A 26699-nucleotide genomic window follows, 5' to 3' on the forward strand; every position below is an offset into this window, starting at 1 on the left:
AGTCTTTAGGGATCCCAAATTAATTTCCTATAAATTTAAAATTTTAACACGAACACACCGCACTACACTTGTCAGACAACAGATTGGATGAGGCAGCTATGTGGGATGAGGTAGCCAAGGTGGGTTACAGCTTTTTATTTTCTTGGCACATACGGTACAGGCAGCCTCACTGAGTAACAGGGCCTTGTCTCTGGCATCAATCATTGGCATCTTGTTTACTGACCGTCTTGGATGACGTGGTGGTCGGCAATGCATGGCCACTGGCGAAGACGTTCATGGGAAGAACCAAGCAGCATTTGGACACCAGGTTGGAGGTGAATCACCTCCCGCCATCGCTGTCGAGCGTGTCTTCAGACATGTAATATCCCAATTCAGCAGACCTCAAGTACATCCTGCTGGCTCCGGTCTCGGGCTTCCATGAATTGGGAGGGTCCCTCAGGACCTTGTAGTGGCACCGGCAGTGAAAGTGCTCCGTTGTCGCCTGCGCCAGGGCCTGTTGGCAGCTGGAGGCCCGAAGGGGCTCACCCGCTTCAGACCCTTATTCATGCAGCCGATGACGTCATGTCCACCAGCTGCCTGCCGGTCGCTAAGTCAGCCATCGCCTGTAACGTCTGCCATCCTCGCAGAACTGCAGTGTGGCCTTGAACGTCCAGCGTGTTTGCCGGCCTTTCTGCCCAGCCCCTTCAGCCGCAGGTCAGCAACTTCTCCAAAATGTCTCACACTTCATCATCAACGTAGCCACAAACAGTCTGCACAATCCTCCCTAGGAGTTTTAGTGCCGTGTTTTTACAAATGTGTTTACAACATAAATACAATGAATTATAATGAAAAATTACTCCCAGAATAAAAGAATAGAAGGGTTGACAATGCCTAATATATAATCCTATTCTATTACATAAATAATTTGATATTGTTACAGTGATAATTTTAAATGATTAAATTTATTTATAATCTTAAGTAGTGGTGAGTGTTGCACTGTATGATGGTGTTATTCCCATAACTTTTCATGCACAAAAAGGTCTAAGCCGGCTTACACTACACTTTTACTTCTGTCATACTCATTCCATCTAAGTCTACTCCTTATTCATGCTACAAAATTACTGCTAGAAATATACAAATTAGTATACTCCCATTCTTGAGGATGTTAAGGTGGCACTAATGCTGGTGTATGGCATGAATCTGGATGAGAACCGATGTCACCAGTCTGCTTGCTGTTCTTTCCTAAAACAGTGGCTGCAAAATTATCTTTTTTTTTTCTTTTGCTGAAACTGACACAAATTATTCTCAGGTTTGTGTACAACATTTTCCGCTCCAGCTACTGAAACAACATAAAGCACAAGATATTAACGACAATTGTCTACCAAGCTACACACCTTCCGTTCATCTCTCTCTCACAAATTGATCTGTGCCTCGCTCACTCTGCCTAAATGTACCAATGTGACTTGCACATTCCATGTTCACGCCACACAGTACAAAATATCGCCCAAGGTCAACCACTCAGGCGTTCGCGAACTTATTCGAAAAAACCTATACGTATATCATTGCACATTAGTGCGCAAACCACATGCGAAAACTACAACCGAAAAAAATCACAGTGAAACACAATCGTATTAGACGAGAGAGCTCATCAGTGTATCACACTCGAATTAAATATCCAATTCGCGCGAAACATCGCACCAAAGGCGGCATCAACAGACAGAAAGATCCCACAAATACATCGCGCCATTGTCGATAACAATAAAAAGCCCACAGCAAAGATACATTGCACTGGGCACTAGTCAGAAACCACAGCAAAACACACAATTAAGTCTAAACGCATTTAGCGTGGACATTACAAGACCACCCTCCAAATTGCCTCCAAGAATCTCGCAAACTAATCTCAACGACGCCCCTCTCACACACAATACTATGAATTATATGCCGGATCGTTCAAGGGCGTCTACTGTGATGCATACACAATGAACAGAAGGAATATGCTAGTAGCTTATCTCTAAGATGTTCTGAGAAGAATTCCGTCCCCAATACTCGTGCTCTTTTTGTACTCGAACATTGTTGTTGTGACACCTGATTCTGTCGTTGCGTGCAAACTGCAAAACTGCTAAGATAACGTATTACTCACGCGAAATAGGACACAAATAAACAACGAAGTTTCCATCGTGAAATCGGCACACCTCTACTCTCAACAACTGTAAATGATTCTCCTCTGGGATGACCAACTTTACAACTATAAACTTGCTACATGCCACGAAGAATACTTGTACAGTGAAATTTAAAACAATGCCAACTCTTACACCTAGCAGGAATGGGAGAAGTTTCTATGCTAATTACCATGGTGAATCACAAATAGATCTAAAGAAATGATTGTTATCCTTAAAATTATCATAACTAAACAAACTTATGCTACTATACTTATGTTCGGCTGTTACCGACCATTAAACGATCTATGGCTTGTTCAGAAGGTCAGTGGCGTTGGTTAGCATTTCCTCTCGCCCCTCGACCTGGGTTTGGTCCCGGAATCTCAATTTCCTCGATCGGAGCTCTGTTTCCGTTTCCTCCGTTGTGCAATCTTCTGTTGTCATTGAAACTGGAGCCATGGCTTTGCCATCCAATGCTTAGTGGTGCGCAGCCTTCACTCCTCCTTCCATTCCAGCCTCTGTTGCGTAGTACATAGTTATTGCGGTTCCCATTCCAGTCTCTTCATTGTTCAATTTCGAAATTTTCCGACCGTGAATGGTTTCCGTAAAGCGCTCCATTCCGTGCATTTCCGTTCCTATTATTATAATCGTTATATTGGGGACGCGACCCATGGCCTGCGACGTATCTTCAGACTTTCCTCTTTGTTCTCTTACGCTCTCTGCTCGGAATGCGTTCTCTAATTCGTAAAGTGTGTTACGGAAAGTACTGAGCTTCACATTACACCTGCCAGCTAGTACTTGCTGATATGCTGACGGAAGTTTGGTGCAGCAATGACTTCACCGGTAGAGCATGGTACGTCAAGATATTGGTTCTTGTCAATCATTGCATCAAAGAAATTGACAGAGATTTTATAGCCTGAACTCTCGAAATCTTTCCCAACAATCATCTCGTATTTTATGCCCTCTTGCGTCTCCTTGGACCAGTTGATATTTAGGAAGCTGTCCTTGAACTCTGGTAACTTCTATGCGTTGCTGATATTTCGCCCATTTTCTCCGCAATTGACCCTTGCAAGTGTCCGCAAATAAAGTCCAGCTTGTATTTTAATGGCCAGTTTGATGGTAAAGAAATGTCAAATTGTGATGTCCAAGTCCGTGGGTGAGTAAAATTACCATCATCTCTGAAAATTTCGATTTTTCGGACTTGCAGGAAGTGTTGAAAATCAAATGGCGTTCCATCGACAACTTCTGTCTTTCACGAAAATATCAGACCTTTGGTTGTCCTCGGTCGACGTCCCTTCATTTGTGCTCCCTCCTCGCCTTCGAGAAAATGCGACGTTCATCTCATCATATCCTCTGCTTGCCGCTAACGGTATACAGTTATCCGTCCCGACTGAAATTGTTTCAGGTGCTGTTGCGTTCGCGCTTGGCCGCATTTGAATTTGTTTCTTCAGCGCTACCTCAAATTTCTTCTCAATGCGCGTGTTCATCACTTCCTGTTGCGCTTTGAATGAAAGGAGAGTACGGACCTCTTCAGTCTCGCTCACTGGAGTTGCAGTTGTTACATCCGAACTTGTCCCTAATTTTCGCAGCTCAGATTCTAATTTGTCCAGGGCCGCTATCGCATGAAAATCCGTAGCTTCACTTATTTTTGTGTCGATGCACTGCTCCGCGTCATTTTGTCGCCTTTCTACGCTTTCGACCTTCTTGTTAAAATAGATTACCGCCTCTCGTCCTTGCAATCCTATCCGTTTACTAGCCTTTGATTCTTCAGCTGCTACTCGTCTTGGGAAACATGCAACTGTCTTGGCACTCTCTACCGTCTTCTTAGCATCACGTGCAATCTTTAAACCTTTAATTGCCTTGGTGTTTACTTTTCGTAGGTCTTCCTGGAGTTTATTTGCCCACGACTTGTGTTCCTCTCGCATCTGACTTACCTGAGCACCGATATTTTTTATGTCCGTCCTCGTTTCGTTAATTGTCTCCTCCATTCCTTTTAGACTGTCAAGTTTCTTCTCCTTCCCATTAAAAATACCACTAGATTCAAGTCCTCCTCGTTTCCCACCGTATCGTGATCATTCGAACTCATAAAGAAATTCTCTGGTGTTGTGCCCGCATCATTGCGTTCCGATACCGCCCTGTCTTCCCTCTCCGGATTTCTAACAATCACATCTGCCTCGGTATGTTGTGGTACGGTCACATTTTCTACCACACGCGATCTGACAATGTCTGTCCCCTCAAGAAGGGACATATCGCTTTCGTCACTCTGATTTCCTTGTTGTGGGACCTCGTTGTTGCTAATTCCGTTCAACAGCAACGCCTCCCTACGTTCAAACTGTGCCTCAACCATTTCATTGCGCTCTTCTTCCATGACGTATGGTTTATTTTCCCGCTCGCTGTCTACTTGTCCAGCCCTGTGTCTCGTTATCGTTCAGATTCTCTGTTAACAACAACTTTACTCATCTGTGCAACATGTGGACAACCTATTATCTAACCCACAAGATATACGTAGTATAACACAATGACAGTAGTACATGAGATTCAGAATCAAAAACAACCAAATACAAAGCCAATGCAATAGTAAAAACCACAAAAATAATACGACAACGCTGTTAGCAACGACGGGAAGTCGGTCGAAAAAAGTGACACAGAAGTCGCCGACACAAATGTACTATAATAAAACAAGTAAACACATGAACAACACAAACAGAGCATTAAATATCTACAGCATATTAATGAACCATATTTTCTTAACAATGCGCACCTGATCGGCAAGTACGCAAACTGACAGCATCACAGAGGTGCCAGGGACCGAGATCCTGGCAGCGGTTCGCCAAATGAAAGATGATTATTGTTAACGAAGTAAGAGGTCCACGCAGTGGACACCAAGTGAAAAAGCTACTCCTTATGTTTCAGATCTAGACTGCCACAAAAAAATGGGAATGAACTGTTAATTATAACTCAGAGGAAAGTTTCGGTCTAATTGACAATCGATTTATTGATCTTAAACATGACAAGAGAACAAAATTATTAAATAAACATCACACAAACACTTTTATTTAACAAATGCCTTACCAACATGGGATCTATGGTGGACATAGTGATTTGCTGGGGATCCACACACGACACTAACCTGAACACTACTCACTCTATCTGACTTCATACACGAGAATCCAGGTTATGGCATCAAACTACGCCAACACCAAGCATCTATATTCTACCATACAAAAAAGGAAAGAAAAATATGGTTCGAAAAAACAGGGTGCTGAGAAATATGTGTTACAGTGCCACGTCGCAGCAGCGAATACTTTACCATCCTGCTGGTGAAGGAGGCGCTCCACGATGCGTTCGGTGACAGAAGTCATGGATGGTGGCAATCTTTTATTAAATGCGCGTTCCCGAAAAATGCAAGTACGCGGTCTTGCGTTCGGTTAATTCAGAACACAGGTACTTCCCTAAGAGCCTCTGAAACCCCGATGGATTGCAGTGTGCAGGTGGACCCGTTTGTTGGTCTACCAAACCAATTTGACTCCATACCACGACTGTGCGTGTCGGAATACGTCAAATGTTTAGACGGCCGACATAAGACAAATAAGTACACGCACGTGTCACTGGCTGTGACCGTGATGATATAAGCAGTACCTCTGATGGTTCAGAAGGTGACTGGTACAGGCTCACTAGCAAGGGACACAAGTCTCACCGTTTAGGTAGAGACCTGCAGTTCTTTACTACCGAAGCGCCAGTACAAGAGACTTGTACAAGAGTGCCTTCTCTTGCTTTCTCTCCGTTTCCTCATCAGCTCGGCTCCAAAAGCACATTTCTATTTTTTGATTTCCCCCACTTACACACATGCCAATCACGATCTGGCGCCCGGCATTCAAAGCTCGGAGAATGTTCTTTGCACTGCAAACCGATTTGACCAATCAGAGACTTTAAAGTTAATTGGCAGAAAACGGAAAAAAATTCAGCTTTGCGGCCTCTTTCCCACGCGTGTGCTGTGTCTTTTGCTAACACAATACAGGGTGAAAGCACAGCCCGCCATAAACAGCTTGTTATCTCCCCTGTAGCGTCCATTTCAAAGTTTGCAAAGATTGGCCATAATCTTGCTTTGACAAAACATGCTTTGAAACAGAGTCTGGACGTCTGGACGCCAGTTTCGCTGTCCCACAGACATTTGCTGAATGTTTACATTTATTTTGGTGGCTTCCTCTCTTACCTGGCCAACAATGCACAGTCGGCGACTTCTAGGTGCAAGGCCGTATACCTGGACGTCTGCCTCTGTCTGGCGCCAAAGCTAATGTGTTTTGCACAATGCAACAGTTGCACGTGGCTCTCTGGAAATGTCTCTTCATCGTTCCCCAGAAAAAAAAAACGCCCTTTGTCAGCCCATCAATGCTGTGCTTTTAGTGCTGTCGTTTAAGTCGGCACACTGATCCTTTGAACACAAGTAAAGCTTACCGTACTTCTTTCCCTAGAGCACGCAAATAGAACCATAAACTGCTGCCCACCATTTCATCACAATGTATGAAGTCAAATCACCGTAGATCGTATTCCCAACACCGAATCAGAAGTGATAGTGCCCTGCAATCTCACAAGATTACAAGTTTCAATACCTTATTTTAGGTAGTAACGCATGTGTAAATTTACAGGTGATTCATCTGCCCATACTGGGCCGGCCGGTGTGGCCGTGCGGTTCTAGGCGCTTCAGTGTGGAACCGAACGACCGCTATGGTCGCAGGTTCGAATCCTGCCTCGGGCATAGATGTGTGTGCTGTCCTCAGGTTAGTTATGTTTAAGTAGTTCTAAGTTCTGTGGCGGTGTTCGTAGCGACAAACAATTCGCTGTAGAAACGGCTTACGAAGTCACCGCCACACTTTTAATAGCGGGCCGACCGGTCCGCTGGAACAGTGAACAGAAAGATGAAAACCCAAACACTCTGATTAAATAAAAGTCGGTACTTATCTTTATTAACGAAGATACAGAAACACAGTTGTGAACTCCGCATCTACAGAAATCTGTCTAGTTCGAGTCGGAGCGGCTAGGTCAGTGTCGGCTGACGACAAACAACAACTCTGCTGCGATGAACACACAACTGACTAGCAAGTACACAATTCGGTGGCGAGTATACAACTGAGCGGCGAATACAGAACTGTCCTAGCGCTCGCGACTCCAGCGCTTAAGAAGCCAGAAGCCAGCGGTGGCGCGCGCAGACTTGCGGCGATTTGCTGTCTCGCTGGCGCTGCTTATGCGGACGGCGTCCGGACTTTTATGCTGCCAACCTTTTTGGCAGCGGGCTCGGGTGGCATTACTGGCTAGGATATAACACTCCTCCCCCCCAAATCGCCGCACCGTCGTTGAATAATGACGTGGCGAGCGTCGACGGCGGGGGAGGGGTCTGGCCGCAGGCGTAGCAGAAGAGACCGGGGCGGAGACTATTGTCGGTGGCAGTCCCCGGTCCGCACCCCAGCATTGGCTGCGCGGGGCCTCGGGAAACACCGACTGAAAACCGAGGTCAGGGTGCACGCCTGTGACCACGGGCGCAGCTTCTGGTACTGGACGCGACGGGGCGTCGGGACCCATCAAGAGAGGCAGCGTCTCCTGACGCTGCGTCGACGGCTGCGGAGTGGGCGCCGGACAAGGCGCTGCGGTGTCAGACTCCTTGGGGGTGCCCAAGGAAAGCGGCTGCAGGACAGGCTGCACAGCCACCGCTTGGGAAGGCGGCCCGGCTGAGGGGTCGACGTCCATCAGCTCCGAAGGCGGTGGCGACTGAAGAGGGACCGCAGGCGCCGGAGCGACCACCTGGGGCGCTCCCGGATGAAGCTGCGCGGGAGGCATCAACGGGACGGGCTGTCGGCGTGGTAGCGGCGACGGCTGCTGCTACTGCCCTGGGGGCGGCAGCGAAGTCGGAAGGCGCGGCTGGAACCCGCCGCGGACCAAATCTGTGGACAAAGAACGAGCGGCAGAATCCGGGTGGCCAGCGCGGCGCAGTTGGTTCTGATGCCTCCTGTGCACCCCAGTAGCACCTTGAACAGTATAAAAACCGCGACCCTGGACACTTATCACGGTACCACGTTCCCAACGACGGCGACCGTGATAAACTCTGAAAAAAACGACGTCGTTGAGCTGAAAACGCGTGCGATGCTCATAAGCGGCGGGTCGATCCGGGGGGTGCAACAACCGTAGTAGGGTGCGATGACGACGGCCGTGGAGAAGCTCCGCAGGCGAAGGGCCGTCGCGTGGCGTGGTCCGGTACGACGACAGGAACGTGATGAGGGCCTGCTGACGAGAGTGTGTAGCACGACGGCGGTCCATATGATCCTTGAATGTGCGTACAAAACCTTCCGCTGCACCATTCGATTGAGGGTGGAACGGCGGAGTAAGAACATGGCGAATGCCATTGGCAGAACAAAAACTTTCAAATTCAGCAGAGGTAAATTGCGGACTATTGTCAGACACTAAAACTTCTGGAAGACCCTCAATACAAAAAATTGAAGTCAACGCCTGTATAATTTGTGCAGACGTTGTAGACTGCATGGGCACAACAAACGGAAAATTACTAAATGCATCTATCACGATGAGCCAACGAGAATTCCAATATGGACCAGCGAAATCAATATGTACTCGCTGCCAGGGACCGGCAGGGCGTGCCCACTCAAAATAGCGTTGAGGCGGAGCAGCTTGGTGTTCGGCACACGTCGAACAATCTGTAGACATCTGCGTAATCTGCTGATCAATGCCGATCCATGTACAATGACGGCGGGCAAGCTGCTTGGTGCGGACCACTCCCCAATGACCTTGATGCAACAAGTCGAGGACCTTGGATTGGAGCACTTGGGGAACCACGACACGAAGCTGGTCATTCTCGGTGCGTAACAGCAAAACTCCGTGCGAAACAGACAACAGATGACGTTGCGGATAATAGCGACGAACCACAGGATCCGATATGTCCTTTGCCTTTGACGGCCAACCACGTTGAACAAAACGTAATAGTAAACTCAGATGAGGCTCCGTAGCTGTCTCACGTGCCACCTGACGATAATCAATCGGAAAATCCCGGAGGGATTGATGCTCATCGGCGTCAATCTGATGGCAAGAGTCGTCAGAGTAATCGAAGACATCATCCGCAGCAATCGGCAATCTAGAAAGCGCGTCAGCGTGTGCATGCTGAGCTGTAGGGCGATACAGTATCTCATACTGGTATTGTGATAACAAAAGAGCCCAACGTTGTAGTCTCTGAGCTGTCCGCTGAGGAACTGGTTTAGACGGATGAAACAGTGACGTCAGGGGCTTGTGATCTGTTACTAAATAGAATGGTCTACCATAGAGGTAGTGATGGAATTTTGTGACACCGAACACAATAGCCAACGCTTCCTTGTCCAATTGGCTATAATTACACTGAGCTTTGTTTAGCAATTTAGATGCGAACGCAATAGGACGTTCGGTGTTACCGACTCGGTGAGACAACACAGCACCGAGGCCGAAAGAAGAGGCATCACAAGCTAACACCAGAGGCTTGTTAGGGTCGTAATGGACCAGACAACGATCATTGAATAAAGCCTCTTTAAGCTGCTGAAAGGCTGATTGGCAATCAGCTGACCACACAAACGGAACATTCTTACGGCGGAGACGATGCAACGGTGCAGCAATCTGTGATGCATTAGGTATAAACCTAAGATAATACGTCAATTTGCCAAGAACTGCTTGCAATTCATGCAGATTGCGAGGGGCGGGCAAATCACGAATAGCTGCTAAATGTGACTGGGAGGGATGAATGCCTTGAGCATTAATAACATGTCCCAGATACTCCATCTCCGTAAGGAAAAATGAACATTTATCGATGTTGCAACGTAGGCCTGCCTGAGACAGCACTTTAAACAAACACTCCAAATTACGGAAATGTTCAGCAGGCGTCCGACCGGACACAACAATATCGTCTAAATAGTTGCAACACGATGGCACATTAGCCAGAAGTTGTGACAAAAAACGCTGAAAAACAGCTGGAGCTGACGCACAACCAAAAGGCGAACGCAGAAAACGGAACAACCCCAACGACGTGTTTATGACAAAATACTGTTGTGATTGCTCGTCGAGGGGCAATTGCAAATATGCTTCACGGAGATCAATTTTGGAAAAGAAACGAGCTTCCCCTAACTTATCCATCAGCTCGTCCGGTCTAGGCAAAGGAAAAGAATCAAAGACAGTCTGAGGATTAACTGTCGACTTAAAATCAGCACACAAACGTAACTTGCCAGACGGTTTCTTTATAATAACTAAGGGAGAAGCCCACTGGCTCGCTGAAACGGGTTGAATAACACCGTTGTTTTGCCAACGACGAAGTTCATCTTCTACAGGTGCCCGAAGGGCGTGAGGCACTGGACGAGCACGACAAAATCGAGGCTGAGCATTATCTTTTAACGTAATATGAGCGGCAAAGTTCGCAGCACAACCTAGTTCGTCTTTAAATATGTCACTGTATCGGTTACACAAGTCGGTTATGCTGTCTTGAGGAACAACAACAGAATTAATTTGCAACACATTGTCGTGGATAGACAGGCCAAACAAGTCAAAACAGTCTAATCCGAAAATGTTTACACTGTCTGTAGCGCGGAGCACTGTGAATGAAACTGTTTTTGTATTGCCACGGAATGTGGCTGGCACGCTACGTACACCTAACACAGGAATTTGTTCTCCACTATAAGTAGCCAAAGAATGTTTTGCCGCTGAAAGTTTAGGGCGGCCGATAGCCGCATACGTAGCACTATTTATGAGAGTCACAGACGCACCAGTGTCTAATTGAAAATTGAAGGTCTTATCCTGGATGCGTAGCTTCACAAATAGTTTATTACACTGTCTCTGGATCGGTGCAGTGGAGGCGGAAGACACAAAATCAGCGCGTTTAGCGCGTGTTCGCTGCTTACGACAACTCGTGGGTTGGGCGGGTGGAACAACAACTCCCGCTTCACTTGCAGTCTGTACATTACTTTTTACAGCGTTTGAATTACGCTTGGGTCGCATAGCAGAGGGCTGGGTGGGTGGCTTATTGCGAACAGGTTTATTACCCACACGAACCGTGGAAGAGTCTTTAAACGCGACCTTCTGGGCGGGCTGGCTTTGAAGAACATGAATATCCATGGGCTGGGCAGCACTAGAATTGTTCTTGCGTTTACGCAAACAAACAGTCTGGATGTGTCCTTTCCTTTGACAAAAGTGACAAACCGCGTTTCTTAACGGGCAACGTTCACGAGGATGAGCAAGAACACACTTAGGGCAAGACTTAACTCTACCATTTTGCACACGCGGCTGACGAATGTGTTTAACATGACGCGGCCGGCTAGTGTTTACAGTCTGTCTCTGCCGGTGGGGCCGTGGGCGTGACATAACTTGCTTAGCACAGGCAATTTGAGAAATACATGGCTGATCCAACTCACACTCAGCATAGTCAATAGTATCTTGGGCTCCAATGATGTTCATCACAGTCTCTAATGACAGGTCAGGCAACTTTAAGATAGCAGCACGAATACGAGACTCTGCAATGTTTTGAGTAATAGCGTCTCGTAACATGACATCACTGTAGGAAGCTCCACACACACAATTAAATCGGCACTGACGGGTGAGGCCCCGTAAATCTGTTAACCACTGTTTATTAGATTGATGTGGCAGTTTCTTTAATCTGAAGAACTTGAATCTGGCTGCTGCCACATGAACTCGCGACTCGAAATACTCAGCAAGCTTGTTAACAACAACGTCATAGTCTAAAGCTTCTGGCTGGGATTCCGGGAACAACTTACAAAGTAGTCGATAGACTTCCACGCCTGCAGTGGAAATTAAATAAAGCTGCCGCTCAGTACCTGTGATTTTGTAGACTGTCATGTGCGCATGCAACTGCACGAAATATTCTCGCCATTCTTCTCTCGATGCATCAAAAGCACGGAAAGGTGGTGCTGCCTGTGCTTGTTCCTTTTGTGTTGGAGGATTAGCCGCTTGTTTGGCGATTGCTTCCACCAGACTTTGTATTTGCTGACTCTGTAACAAGATCAACTGTTGTAATTCGGCAGACATAGTGAACACAAATTAAACCAGCCCCCAAAAGTTTATCGCTATAATTAGTATAACCAGAAACAAGTAGAACCAGCCCTGCACACGAGTTCGGCAGTCCTCGTCGCCAGTTTTGTGGCGGTGTTCGTAGCGACAAACAATTCGCTGTAGAAACGGCTTACGAAGTCACCGCCACACTTTTAATAGCGGGCCGACCGGTCCGCTGGAACAGTGAACAGAAAGATGAAAACCCAAACACTCTGTTTTAATAAAAGTCGGTACTTATCTTTATTAACGAAGATACAGAAACACAGTTGTGAACTCCGTATCTACAGAAATCTGTCTAGTTCGAGTCGGAGCGGCTAGGTCAGCGTCGGCTGACGACAAACATCAACTCTGCTGCGATGAACACACAACTGACTAGCAAGTACACAATTCGGTGGCGAGTATACAACTGAGCGGCGAATACAGAACTGTCCTAGCGCTCGCGACTCCAGCGCTTAAGAAGCCAGAAGCCAGCGGTGGCGCGCGCAGACTTGCGGCGATTTCCTGTCTCGCTGGCGCTGCTTATGCGGACGGCGTCCGGACTTTGATGCTGCCAACCTTTTTGGCAGCGGGCTCGGGTGGCATTACTGGCTAGGATATAACACTAAGTACTAGGGGACTGATGACCACAGATGTTAAGTCCTATAGTGCTCAGAGCCATTTGAACCATTTTTTTGCCCCTACTGGATTTTTTACGCCCCTCAGAGCCTTCAAATACCACATGAAAGACTTTTGTATTCTGTCTCTCGCTACACTCAGACTATCAGTCCTACAGATATAACGAAGACCTTTTTGTAGGAAGTTTAGGGTAGTTAAATTTCGCACTGGAATACGTTTATGCATTCGAAGGTCACTTTTGTATGTTATTCCTAAATAATGCGAAAGGATCAGCCTCCAGCGAAAACTCATCCCAGAACAAAATTTAACTATACAAATCTCTTACAAAAAAGTTTCTTTCATTTGCTTTTGTGGGACTAACAGTTTGCACATAGCGAGCGAGAGGATATGAAAAGCTTGATCATAATACCTGAAGGTGTTAGAGGTAGCATAAAACCTAGTGATAGGGGCTGATGGACCACAATGTATCCGCAAGTATGGTACACTGGAAATATGTGTGTCAGAAATTGATAATGAGGCCTGTCCCACAATATGAGCTTTCTCATACATGCAACCTTCATTTAAATGTTCAAAATTTTTAATACATTGAATTATAGTGAGATAACGGGAGGAGACACTCTTCTGAGGGGATTCTTGGAATGTTTGGGTGTGTGTAACGCTGTGATTTCTTTAATCACAGATGGTGCACAAGGAGGCAACTGCGCCAATCCATTTCTCAAAGAAAGGGGGCCAAATCAAATTAATTTGATAACTGCAACCATAAAATTGGGTTGCCTATAAATTTTCGAATTTATTGACAACAAAGTCGGACAAGGCAACATCTTAAATTAAAAAAGTCAGGAAACTTAATCCATCAAATGCAGCTAGGTAAATTTCTCCCAGCTAGCCCATGCCACCGATGGATTGCCTACATGAAAGACTATCGAATGGAAGTGGAGAAGTAGTTTCCGCATCAGCTCTCCTTTTGTTTAACAGACAAACTGCTCAGTGTGGTGAAATTTCCTTAGACGGTCCTGGTCCTCACAACTGTATTTAAGGTGATGCCGAGCGATGGTGGAAAAGGCCAAACCCATCCCTCGTTCTGAGAATAGCCACACAATCAGGTGTCCTAAGTTGGGTGTCAGAGGACAGCAGAAATAATTCAGAATCTAACCCATATATGTTGGCTATGGGAAAGTATTTGTTGATCGTGGACACATGTGATGATGCGGCATCAGAGTTAATAAACAGGACAGAGAGCTTCTCTCTATCCGCATTCATTTGCTAATCATGGACGAGTATACACCGCAAACAGTAGGAGTGCGGCAGTTACCGCCATTTCGGGTACACAAGTGTTGCCCTCTTCCGCTTTGGGAGCGGACTTGTATTGAGAGTCCTGCATGCACAGCATCTTTCCTGCTAGGAAAACCGCAGCTATTGCGGTCGTTGCTTTCGAGAATCACGTCGTTTTTCACCACAACAGTCGGACATCGCGACACTTATCGCAATGTGGTAATACCTTCCAGCAGGTAATACCTTCCAGCCCATGCATCCGTGCTCGTAATGTGCAGGTCATGGCTGGCAGCACTCATGTGTTTGTTTCGTAACAATTAAACAAGCACGCTTTCTGTAGGGACTGGATCAATTCTCGTTTATATTTCTACTCTTTTATCTGTGTTCGTCCCAGGGCGAGGTGGCGTTTCGCCAAGTCATCCAGAACTGTGAATGTCTCCTACAAAGCACTGTACCGTATGGAACGGCAGGAAGTTTGGGAATGGATGGTGGACAGATCCAAAACTGAATTCTACACACAATTGCAATGGTGAATTCGCGTTAAATAATCACAACAGTTAGATCTCGGAATATATTTATTGTATCTGGCTGCAGGACAAGAAACCGTTAATATCATAACGGGTATCAAACAGTATGACTGTAATTTTTCATACAAATTATACTAAATGAACGAGTACGAAATTGTGATACACGTATGTTATCAAAGGAGAATGAAAAACGATAGGCGATAAACTGAGTGTCAATGACCAACATCAAAACTCAAAATATTACAACAAATATCTCAGAAAATTCTTTAAAATGAAATTCTTAAAAGGGAAGCTTGTACATAGTCTAAGAACATTGCTTTTAGACATATGAGTAAAACACTACCATAGTCAATAGTTTGTACACATTGTACCACAAATTTTGTAACTCTCTAAATAATACAGCTCACTCATAAATATGTTTTCTTTTACAGAACATCAGATTGGATCAGGATTCCTTTCTTCTTCGTAAGTAGCTCTCCGGTGATTTTGAACTGACTCCTATCATCCCACATATCTTTGTCAAGTACAGGACAAACAGAACTAACTTGTGATTTGGTTTCGTGCCTATAGCTGGCGAAATTAGTTGTCGTGAATGTCGGGGTGGCCGAGCGCCTCTAGGCGCTACAGTCTGGAACCGCGCTTCTGCTACGGTAGCAGGTTCGAATCCTGCCTCGGGCATTGATGTGTGTGATGTCCTTAGGTTAGTTAGGTTTAAGTAGTTCTAAGTTCTAGGGAACTGATGACCTGAGAAGTTAAGTCCCATAGTGCTCAGAGCCATTTTTGAATGAACACTGTTTCGTAGTTTTCCCCATTAGACTCATTCCTCACAGCACAGTTGATAGTACGAGATGCTATCCATAATATCCGATTACTTCATTGTAAAAATTGTGTTCTCCGCCACCTTCAAAGTAGTCACCCAGGGCAAGTACGCAACGATCCCAGCGTTGTTTCCATTTTTGTTAGCGCTACTGGAAGTCGGCAGGGCGAAGAGTGCTGAAGACCCGTTAAGATTCCACTTGGATATCTTCAATCGAGCCAAAACGCCGGCCTTTCAACTCAATTACTCTTTGGGAACAGGGAGAAATTGCAGTGGGATAGGTCTGGCGAGTAGGGAGGGTGGTTAATTGTCGCCATCTTGTGTTTGGCCAGGAATTCCTTCACTATGAGCTAGTTGCGCGCAGGTGCGTTACCATAATGCCCCGACCAGTCTTTCTCTTTCCATAACTCTGGTCGTTTGCTCGCAACACTTTTCGTCAGTCGACTCAAAGCCTCACAGTGAAACTGTCCGTTTACAGCCTGACCAGATGGAACAAATTCCTTATGCCCTATTCCCAGAATGAAGAAGAAAATGATCAGCATTTTCATGATTCTGAGAACTTGTCGAACTTTTTTCGGCCTTTGAGAAGACTTCGTTTTCTATAATGACGATTGCTGTTTTGTTTCAGCGTCATAACCGTAGACCCATGATTATGACTTTGGATAAGAATTTGGACACTGTTCGTTGCAGCTCAGTGAACGTCTGAATTCTGAGGTTTCGTTGGTCGATGCTGAGAAGGCGAGGGACGAACTGCGCTACAGTTCGTCTCATGACCAGTTCATCGGCCAGATTTCGTTGACGTGTACCGAACGACAGCCCAAGTCTGTTGCAAACATTGTGAATTGTCGATCTTCAGTCTTCGTGAATCACGCCACGCAATTTCATTATCATTTCCGGTGCTGTGCTTGTTGATGGCTGACTAGAATTTCTGTGATCTTCCACAGATTCTTGGCCTTCCTTGAAAAGCCTGAACCACTTTGATGTTCTTGCTTGACGCAGTACACTCTCACCAAATGCCTCTGTCAGTGTGCGTTAGGTCTTAGCTGCATTTCTCTTCATGTTGGAACAGAATTTGATGCAAATTCATTGTTCCTTAACTTTATCCATTTTGCAATTCGCAAAAGCACCACTACATCTCACAGCTGCATGCTCCAGAAACAATGCAACTTTGTGTTGCGGTAGCTGAGATGTGTAGCTCGAGATATCTAGGGGCGAAATGTCGTACAGCTACTGGTTTAACTTACATAATGAACTTCTAGGGTATTTTAGGTATCACCTGGTATTTTAATGAACATCGGAAGAGTACGCTATATTACAGATATACTGCACTTAAAGTCATCCAGCCTATTAGGTGGGCGGAACATCTCAGAGCGGCACCGTATCATGAGCTAATAAACACGATACCTATTTTAGAGCTACTGTTTCAATAAACTATGAGAACACATCAATTAAAAGCTATTATATCTACAGGATACATGTTATGAACGAGAAAGGTGCCTTTCTTTCTTCTTGATAATTTAAAAATATTGATAGAAAGTGATATTACCAGTTAATGTGCAGTTCGATATTGAAGAAAAACTTAAAACACAAACATAAATAACAGTTAACTTCATATATATGGAAATCTTTACGACTCTATAAATCATGCTAGTACTTTGCAGCACTTAAACACATGATTAATGAGATAAACGACAACCCACACTCAATTTTAATTTTAACAATCAGGAGCGAATGGGAAAGACACTAGACACAGCATAATACGCCCGCTCACCTACACGAAAGACCAATGAGCCGACGTACACAGTCACACTTGGTAGACAACACCAACGGGAGTAACACACAGACATTGAAGACAGGTAAAACCACAAAAAACACAACGACGTGCTAACCAAAACGACCGATAGAACAACTTCGCTCACAAACATGATCGACCTGTAGCAGCCTCACCTGAGCACCATGGTGAGGTCACTAGAGTGCTGTACACTAGACAGATAGAAGCGAGAAAATGGCGAACCGAGATCCCACAGCCATTCCTGGTAAACCCACCGCTTCCATCTGCGCTCGGTATTCGGTACACGGTGCCGAGATAAGACAGGCCAACTGCGGGTTCCTGATGCCAGTTGCTCCACACCATCCAGAAGGTCCCGGTCATCCGTGTATTTTGCCCAGAAGTAGCAGATAAACAAACAGCCTGCGCTCAGTATGCACAGCTCAGGACGACCCTCCACGCTCGTCGGTCACGGCCACAGTTTCAATACACAGGCCAGCCAGCAGTACACATGACACTGATGTGGGCCATGTGTTGCCTCGGACACAGACTACCACTGCCACAGTATGATCGCAGAAAACCTCTCTGACAACAATTTCTAGAGACGTGCTGGACAGCTCAGCAGACTACCTCATTTTTTCTTTTATTTTTGTCTTCCTGCAGTGTGCGTATTCAGATTTATTCGCTTTACTGGGTATCAAGTTCCGTAGCTTTTCCTCTTTCCCTCTACTCGTCTTTAATTAAATTAATCATTTAGGTGATGAAACACCTGCTAGTTGAAAAAATTTGAATAATACACAGCAGATTAGCAGGTAGGTGCTACTTCCCATCAGGTAGGAAAATGGCGAACCGAGAGCGTACACCCATTCCTGGTGAATCTACCGCTTCCAGATGTATTCATATCACTCATCTTTTGTAGATTACTAACGATAAGTGGATGGCGAGTCTCTGTGAAGACAGATGCAGGTATAGCAGTTCAACTATACAAGAAGTTTTTGTTTCCGTTTTCCTCAATCATTGGACTTTGACTTTGCTACCGTCGATGGATAGTGAGGCGAATATGTGAGGCGAATACAATATCACGGTGTCAAATGAGTTAGTACTTTGAAGTCTTTGGTGTGACGTCATAAGCGCGTGACTGCGTGAGAGATCGCTCTCTAAGTTTTCATCTATTTTTAGGTTTCAGATATATATTTTAACGGTTTTTGTGATAATATTTACTATATAAGTGACTTCTTAGTGGTTTCTTCATTCACCTCTGCATTTCTTGTGTTGTGGCCTGATATTTGTGAGTGTTTCTTATCGAGCAACTTAACCTCTTACCCGTGTTTATATTCCGCGCTGACCAGTTGCAGCTGTAGCGGCGCATCGAAAGCTAAGTACTAATTAATTGTTTGTGTATAGTAGTTTATTTTGGAACTTTAGTAGTCTTCAACCGGTGTTCTTGGTGTTTTCCGGTGAAATAACTTCAGAAGAAATTTTTGCGAACTGCTTTCAGTTTCGTTAGTGTCATTAGACGTTTGATTTTCTTTATGCGTTAGTATTTTGTTATATTCTCATTTGTTGTTGATTAATACTGTCAATAATAGTAGTTACTTCCCTTGTAGAGCAAGTTTGTGATAATTTTAGTCAGTTTCTAACATCTTCTTATTGTAGTAGCGGAGCTTAGATAAAGTTGTTTTCTTGTTTCAATAATTGTAAAATTTTACCATGAGTGAGAAGTGTGGGCTTTGCCGTAGGTTCGTGAGTAGTGGATTGCGGTGTGAGACTTGTTCGAAGTGTTTTCACTGGAGGGAAGGCAGTGGGGAAGCCAGTGGGCATTCTGGTGAGATCCTCTCCTGGAACTGCAGGTTATGTAGCAAGAGTAAGTTGATAGAGGAGCAGGAGCGTAAGATCTGTGCCCTTCAGGTGCAGTTGAAAAACGCACAGGAGGAGCTAGATAGGGTGAGGAGGGAGAAGGGGGTTGGGGAATGGGAGCTGGCTGTTGGCAAGAGATCTGCTAGGAGAAGGAGATTTTCAGATAGTTTTATTATTGGTGTTTGTAATAGATATGACCAACTGTCAGAGTCTAGTGGAGAGGAATCTCTAGTAGCTGTAGATGTAGGAAGTATGCAGCAGACCTCAGCAGTTACGGTGGCTAGGACAGTTGCAAAGTCTAAGAGAAAGAAGAAGGTTCTGCTGTTAGGTAGTTCTCATGGTAGAGGTGTAGGCCAGCAGTTGCAGGAAGTTTTGGGGAGTGAGTACCAGGTCACCAGCATTGTGAAGCCTAATGCAGGATTGGCTCAGGTGACTTTTAACATAGGGGGGTTATGTAGGGATTTTACTAAAGAGGATCAGGTAGTGATTGTGGGTGGGGCTGGTAATAGTATTGATAGGGATGGGGAGTATGACATAGATGGTGACCTGGAAAAGATAGCCACTCAGACTGGCAACACGAATGTGCATTTCGTGGAACTGTTTCAGCGTCACGATCAGCCTCATCTTAATACAGCCATCAGGCGTAATAACATGAGACTTGGGGGTGCGCTGATGACAGAAGGCATGAGTCACATTTCAGTGGTGTCGGTGGAGTCTATCAGTAGGACGGGTTTCACTAGACATGGCCTGCACCTCAACAGGTATGGGAAGGGAAGGTTCACAAAACTTATAGGTGACAGCATAGGTGGGGGTGGTGGGATCACTCATGAGAAAATTCCGGTAGTTGTGGGTGTTAGAGCTGTACCTTTTTTAGATTGAAGTCAGCTGATAGGTATTCCTGCTTAAGGGAAGTCTCTCTAACAAAGAAACCACTTTCTACAAAGCTTGGGTATCCGATTATTGAGGGAATTAGTATATTTCGTCAAAATATACAAGGTATTAGAGATAAAGTTAGTGAACTGCTTATAGATGTTGACTCTGAAATTATTGGTATATCTGAACACTTCTTAAATAAGGAGATAATTCAGAGGCTTCCTTTACCAGGATACAGGTTGGCTGGCAGCTTTTCTAGGAGCTCTTTGCGGTGTGGGGGAGTAGCCATGTATGTGAAAAACGGTATCCCATTTGAGTCAATTGATGTTTCAAAGTACTGCACTGAAAAGGTGTTTGAATGTTGTGCAGGTGTGGTTCAATTTAGTGGAGCTAAACTTCTTACTGTTGTTATTTATAGATCCCCAGACTCCGATTTCACAACATTTTTGCTAAAGCTAGAGGAGGTTCTTGGTTCACTTTATAGGAAATACAAAAAGTTAGTTATATGTGGTGACTTCAATATTAATTGTATAAGTGATTGTGCAAGGAAAAGGATGCTGGTAGACCTTAATTCATATAATTTTATGCAAACCGTATTCTTTCCAACGAGAGTGCAAGGGAACAGTAGAACAACCATAGACAATATTTTTATTCATTCGTCATTATTAGAAGGGCATTCTGTTAGCAAAAAGGTGAATGGCCTTTCAGATCATGATGCACAAATTTTAAGTCTAAAAGATTTTTGTGCTGTAACACATGTTAAATATAGTTACCAACTTTTTAGGAAAGCTGATCCAGTTGCTGTACAGACTTTTGTAAACCTTATCAAGGAACAAGAGTGGCAAGATGTTTATAGTGCTGATACAGTAGACGATAAATATAATGCTTTCCTCAAGACTTTTCTCGTGCTCTTTGAAAGTTGCTTTCCGTTAGAACGTTCAAAACAGGGTACTAGCACAAACAGGCAGCCTGGGTGGCTGACTAAAGGGATAAGAATATCTTGTAGAACAAAGTGGCAATTATATCAAAACGTTAGAAACAGTCAAAATCTAAATGCAGCAGCCCATTACAAACAGTATTGTAAGGTGCTTAAAAAAGTTATTAGGAAGGCAAAAAGTATGTGGTATGCAGATAGAATAGTTAATTCTTAGGATAAAATTAAAACCATATGGTCAGTCGTAAAGGAACTGGCTGGTCTGCAGAGACAGGTCGAGAATATAGAATCAGTGCGTAGTGGGGATGTCCGTGTTACTGATAAGTCGCATATATGTACAGTACTTAATAATCACTTTCTGAATATAGCAGGTGAACTAAATAGAAACCTAGTCCCAACAGGGAATCATATAGCGCTCTTAGGAAAAAGTGTTCCGAGACTGTTACCTGAAATGCTCCTCCATGATACTGACAAGAGGGGGATTGAGTTAATAATTAAATCACTAAAGACCAAGAACTCTCATGGATATGACGGGGTATCTAGCAGAATACTGAAGTATTGTTCCACGTATGTTAGCTCAGTACTTAGCCATATCTGTATCTTTTCCTTTAGGAGTGGTCGGTTTCCTGACCGATTAAAGTACTCGGTAGTGAAGCCACTTTATAAAAAGGGAGACAGGGATAATGTTGACAATTATAGACCTATTTCTATGCCATCGGTGTTTGCTAAAGTTATCGAGAGGGTTGTATATAAAAGGTTACTGCAGCATTTAAATTCACATAATTTGCTGTCAAATGTACAGTTTGGTTTTAGAAACGGCTTAACAACTGCAAATGCTATAGTCTCTTTTCTCTGTGAGGTTTTGGACGGATTAAATAAAAGGATGCGAACGTTGGGTGTTTTCTTTGATTTAACGAAGGCTTTTGACTGTGTTGACCACAAAATATTACTGCAGAAGTTGGAACATTATGGAGTAAGGGGAGTCACTTACAACTGGTTCGCCTCCTACTTTAAGAACAGAAAGCAGAAGGTAATCCTCCGCAATATTGAGAGTGGTAATGATGTTCAGTCCCAATGGGGCACTGTTAAATGGGGCGTTCCCCAAGGGTCGGTGCTGGGGCCACTGCTGTTTCTTATTTATGTAAATGATATGCCTTCTAGTATTACAGGTGATTCAAAAATATTTCTCTTTGCTGATGACACCACCTTGGTAGTGAAGGATCTTGTGTGTAATATTGAAACATTATCAAATAATGTAGTTCATGATATAAGTTCGTGGCTTGTGGAAAATAATTTGATGCTAAATCACAGTAAGACTCAGTTTTTACAGTCTCTAACCCACAATTCAACAAGAACTGACATTTTAATCAGACAGAATGGGCATGTTATAAGCGAGGCGGAACAGTTCAAGTTCCTAGGCGTACGGATAGATAGTAAGCTGTTGTGGAAAGCCCATGTTCAGGATCTTGTTCAGAAACTAAATGCCGCTTTATTTACCATTAGAACAGTATCTGAAATAGGTGACATTTCAACACGAAAAGTAGTGTACTTCGCATATTTTCATACGCTTATGTCATATGGTATTATTTTTTAGGGTAATTCTTCTGATTCAAAAAGGGTATTTTTGGCTCAAAAACGGGCTGTTCGAGCTATGTATGGTGTAAGTACGAAAACCTCTTGTCGACCCCTATTCAGTAGTCTGGGAATTTTGACATTGCCCTCACAGTATGTATTTTCTTTAATGTCGTTTGTTGTTAGCAATATTAGCTTATTCCCAAGAGTTAGCAGCTTTCACTCAGTTAATACTAGGCAGAAATCAAATCTGCATGTGGAATGCACTTCCTTGACTCTTGTGCAGAAAGGAGTGCAGTATTCTGCTGCATCCATTTTCAATAAGCTACCACAAGAACTCAAAAATCTTAGCAGTAGCCCAAACACTTTTAAGTCTAAACTGAAGAGTTTCCTCATTTCTCACTCCTTCTATTCTGTCGAGGAGCTCCTGGAAGAGCTAAACAATTAAGCAAATTCCAGTGTTACATTCTTGATTTTCTTTATTTAAACTAACGACTTGTCGCCTGAATATGTTTCTTATATTTCATTTTATCTGTTTCTACAATCGTGTTATAATTTCATGTATTGACTCGTTCCATGACCATGGAGACTTCTCCTAAATGTGGTCCCACGGAACAATAAATAAATAAATAAATAAATAAATGGTACGTTGAGCTAGTGGGAGTGTTGTACACTTCCGCTGTGGACACTGCTGTGAAGGCGGAATCTTGTTTTCCCCTTCTGCAGCATGGACAGCCCGATGTGACTTCTCCACGATGGATACGTCAGGATACGACTTGCTAGCAGTGTTACAGGATGAAGACCTCTGTTGGTACCTCGGAAGAGCCGGCAGAGCGGGGAGAGCTGTATCTCCGTCATCAGAGTCCCATTTTTTTTTTTAAATGATGGATTACTTCCCATCATTACCAAATTTTGGGGTTTACCTTCTTAACCTGACACCAAATATATTCAAAGTTTTTGAGAAACTTTTCACTGATTATATAACTTCTCCTAGAGGGGTCAAATATACTTCAAAAGGAGACAACAGCTTCTGCCAGAAATCAATCTCATATGGGGATAAATCTGTACTCTTGTGTAATTTTGAGTTGTATGCCGCTGCTGCATAACGGAGTAGGGTATCCCAATCATTATGACGTCTTTTAACTTACAAACTTAATATTTTTTCTAACCATATGATGCACTCTTTCAGTATGTTCATTTGCATGTAGGTGTAACAAATAGGTTTCTTAATGCATAGTAACAGGCACAACTGCATTACTAAATCAGATTTAATAATTGTTCCTTTTATTGTCACCACTATCTCAGGTGTTACAGCCATTAGTATCCGTTTATTAACTACCACATAGGCCACTGTTTCTACCTCCCTGTTGGGTATTGCCATCACGGACGTGAAATGTGAGAAGTGATCAATTATCATTAGCAAATAATAGTTACCTGCTAGTGTTTGAGTAAAACGTGTGACATGTCCATGCCAATCATCTGACATAGTTTATCTGTCTTTTTGTAGCCATTCCAACATAATCTTTTGATAACTGAGCTCCAATTTTTGTGGGTGTGGGACACACTTTATTTCATGTCATGAATGATACCTTGTTTGTGCATGTCGTCAATCCATAATTTTGCACATTTATCCACACTGTTTCTCTGCAGCCACTGTGTGCAGGTAACATGTGCCTGTCTCAACACATTGTTTCATAATATTGATCGTAACACAATGCGTAGCTCCCAACTTGATTCTCCGTACGGCAATCCGTTTTCCATGCGGGAATATGGATGCTTAGTGAACAGGTAACAGTCTTGGGCAATACTGCCTCCTTCTTTCCATTATTCCGTACTGGCTCATACGATATCATGAAATTCGTAACTGAAACCATCCGCATTCTTTTGTGATTTACCTGGTTGATGTACTACTGCAAAATCTAATTGTTTCAGCTGTAAGGCCCTGAAGGCAAAACTTCCAGTATCACATGATAGTGTAAATTCTTTTTGCTAATCTGAAAAGTGAGAACTGCACTAAAGGTTAATAAATCTTTTAGTTTTGCAAAAGCTGTTTCACAATCTGGAGAACACTGAAATTTTACTGTTTCCCCTTCAATAAATGGGTGAGGGATATTGCGACTCTGTGAATTTCGGAATGAAATACTGATAGAAATTGGCTAACTGTGCAAGATACCTCGTGTGGGAGGGAGAAAGAGGTGTGAATTTTATTTAAATTCTATAAATGAAATGCAAGGAGTGCTGTTCAACATATAAATGGTTTATTCAGTGAAACTGCATTAAACTGCGTGTGCAGTAACTACTGAAATTTTATAAAATTCATCAAACATTCACTCACAAATTATTCAAATAATGATAAAAAAAAGAAAAACAATATGGGTCGCCATATACTGTAGAAAGTATCAAAAAAAGTAAAACAACAAACAGAACTGAATTGACACCAAGAGCTCACAACAAGTGAATTATATAAGTTGCCTGCCCTAATACTTGCCTTTTAACATGAGCATTGTATGACTTCATTCTAATTTAACATATAAATGAATTACACGAGACAGGGTGACCTGGTGTAATAAATGAGGAAGGTATATATATATATATATATATATATATAAAGAACAGCTGAACATATGACTCTTTTAGCGGCCTTGCGTCTTTATGAGCATCTACCACATTGCAAGGAAATTGAAGACAGTGAAAGAGGAATGGGCAGCTAGGAAAGCGGACGTTTTCTGTATTACCTTGTTGATAGCGTGGTCGGCGTGGCGATGGAGTCGGCTGATTGCGTGCGGCTGCATCAAGACTCTGCCGGCGACGTAGTTGATAGCGTCTAACATGCCCTACGCTAAAAATAGTGACCGAAACATGCTACTGGAAGTTATCATTAATGGGCGACGGTATGCGTCCATCTGCAAGTGCAAACCTACGTGAAACTGCATTAAACAAAACTCAAAACTGTACTAACAGTACTCCCGTCATCGGACATGTAGTAAATCAAAATGATCCTGAGTTAAGCTCTTGATAACGCGCACAGTGAGTGAAGCTCGCCTACTTGGATCTAAAAAACTTTGCTCTCTATGCTGTTTGCGACGAATTAAAAGTGCATTGTCTCATGACAAGCGATAAGAGAATCGTTGCGACTTATCGGAAGCAGTTGAGAGTGAACTCCTGTCTCCTCAGAAGGAATATTCGGAATGCCAATACTAGTGCGCTCCTCGCACCTGGAGAGAGAGAGAGAGAGAGCCGCTCCTCTCCAGCGTCTTGTCTCCTATCTTCCGCAAATTACGTAGCTCGCACTATTTTTCAAAGCGAACATTAGATTCTTACCAATGAAGAGGTCCCTTTCAAAATTTCCTTCCTCCTTGCCGTCGAATTCCGCGCGGAAAAGACAGCGATACTCTGTGTGAGACAGAGAATACAAATAAACCAAGACTTCTCCCTTTGAGTACTGCCGCTACGTTCCCAGGTGTTCTGCTCGCGCGAAACAGCCAAAATTCCCCGGGCCACTTGAGATTCTTGGACACCCAAGTCGTGCTGTAGCTATTCAACTCGCCTCTCTGTCCGCGTTACCTAGAATCGGCACAAAAATGTTTTTCGCTCTAAGTTTTTAGTTTCCGCTGCCTCGGGTGCACGGCTTCCCTTGGCAGCGTGTTGATGTATTCAGCGTCTTCGCTTGACGCTAATCCTCTGGGGGCTGCCCTCTGTGAAGCGTGCCGACATAGGCGCGCGACCGCCGCTCGCCCGTGGGCGCACTACCTGTGTCCACCTGGTCGCCGGGCTTCCCAGCTAGGAACGCATCAGAAGAATTCCTTCCATGCACATTGTGTACCAAGTTTGCAAAGAGAAGAAACAAAGCCCCTTACCGATGCTTAATGACACAATAATTCACCTCCATCACACTTCATATATTGCAAAAAGCTAATGACTGATTTTAGAAGCAATTATCTCCTTTAATTATAAACTTGAAAAGCTTTGACGCTTTTCAACTGTATGTATGACTTTTCTTACTTTTCTGTAGTGGATGGTGGAAACATTTGACAGCATTAACAAGTCACATATGGGAATGTCCACCACTGACCAATCATATGGTAGGTACCAGTACCTGATTTCTTGCAAAACAAAACAACATTTTTTCAGGCTGAGTGTTAAACATGCTGCACGCAAACAGCCAAAGATTTTGTATAAATGCATTATGTGCTTCTGGATATGTGTGTCACCAGACACAGCGTGTATTGCTTTGACTTTAATCCTTGTA

General features: G+C 43.9%; 1 protein-coding gene across 1 annotated transcript in view; it reads right to left on the minus strand.

Annotated features, from left to right (window-relative positions):
- Positions 1–7782: 7782 nt before the first annotated feature.
- Positions 7783–26699, minus strand: part of LOC124623008 — a 53102-nt gene continuing 34185 nt past the window's right edge. Inside the window, exon 4 of the mRNA XM_047148799.1 lies at positions 7783–8071. Within this exon, the coding sequence (XP_047004755.1) occupies positions 7783–8071 (289 nt within the window). The remainder of the gene's footprint in view (positions 8072–26699) is intronic.

This window comes from Schistocerca americana, chromosome 7, assembly GCF_021461395.2.
Source record: "Schistocerca americana isolate TAMUIC-IGC-003095 chromosome 7, iqSchAmer2.1, whole genome shotgun sequence".
Lineage (NCBI taxonomy): Eukaryota > Metazoa > Arthropoda > Insecta > Orthoptera > Acrididae > Schistocerca > Schistocerca americana.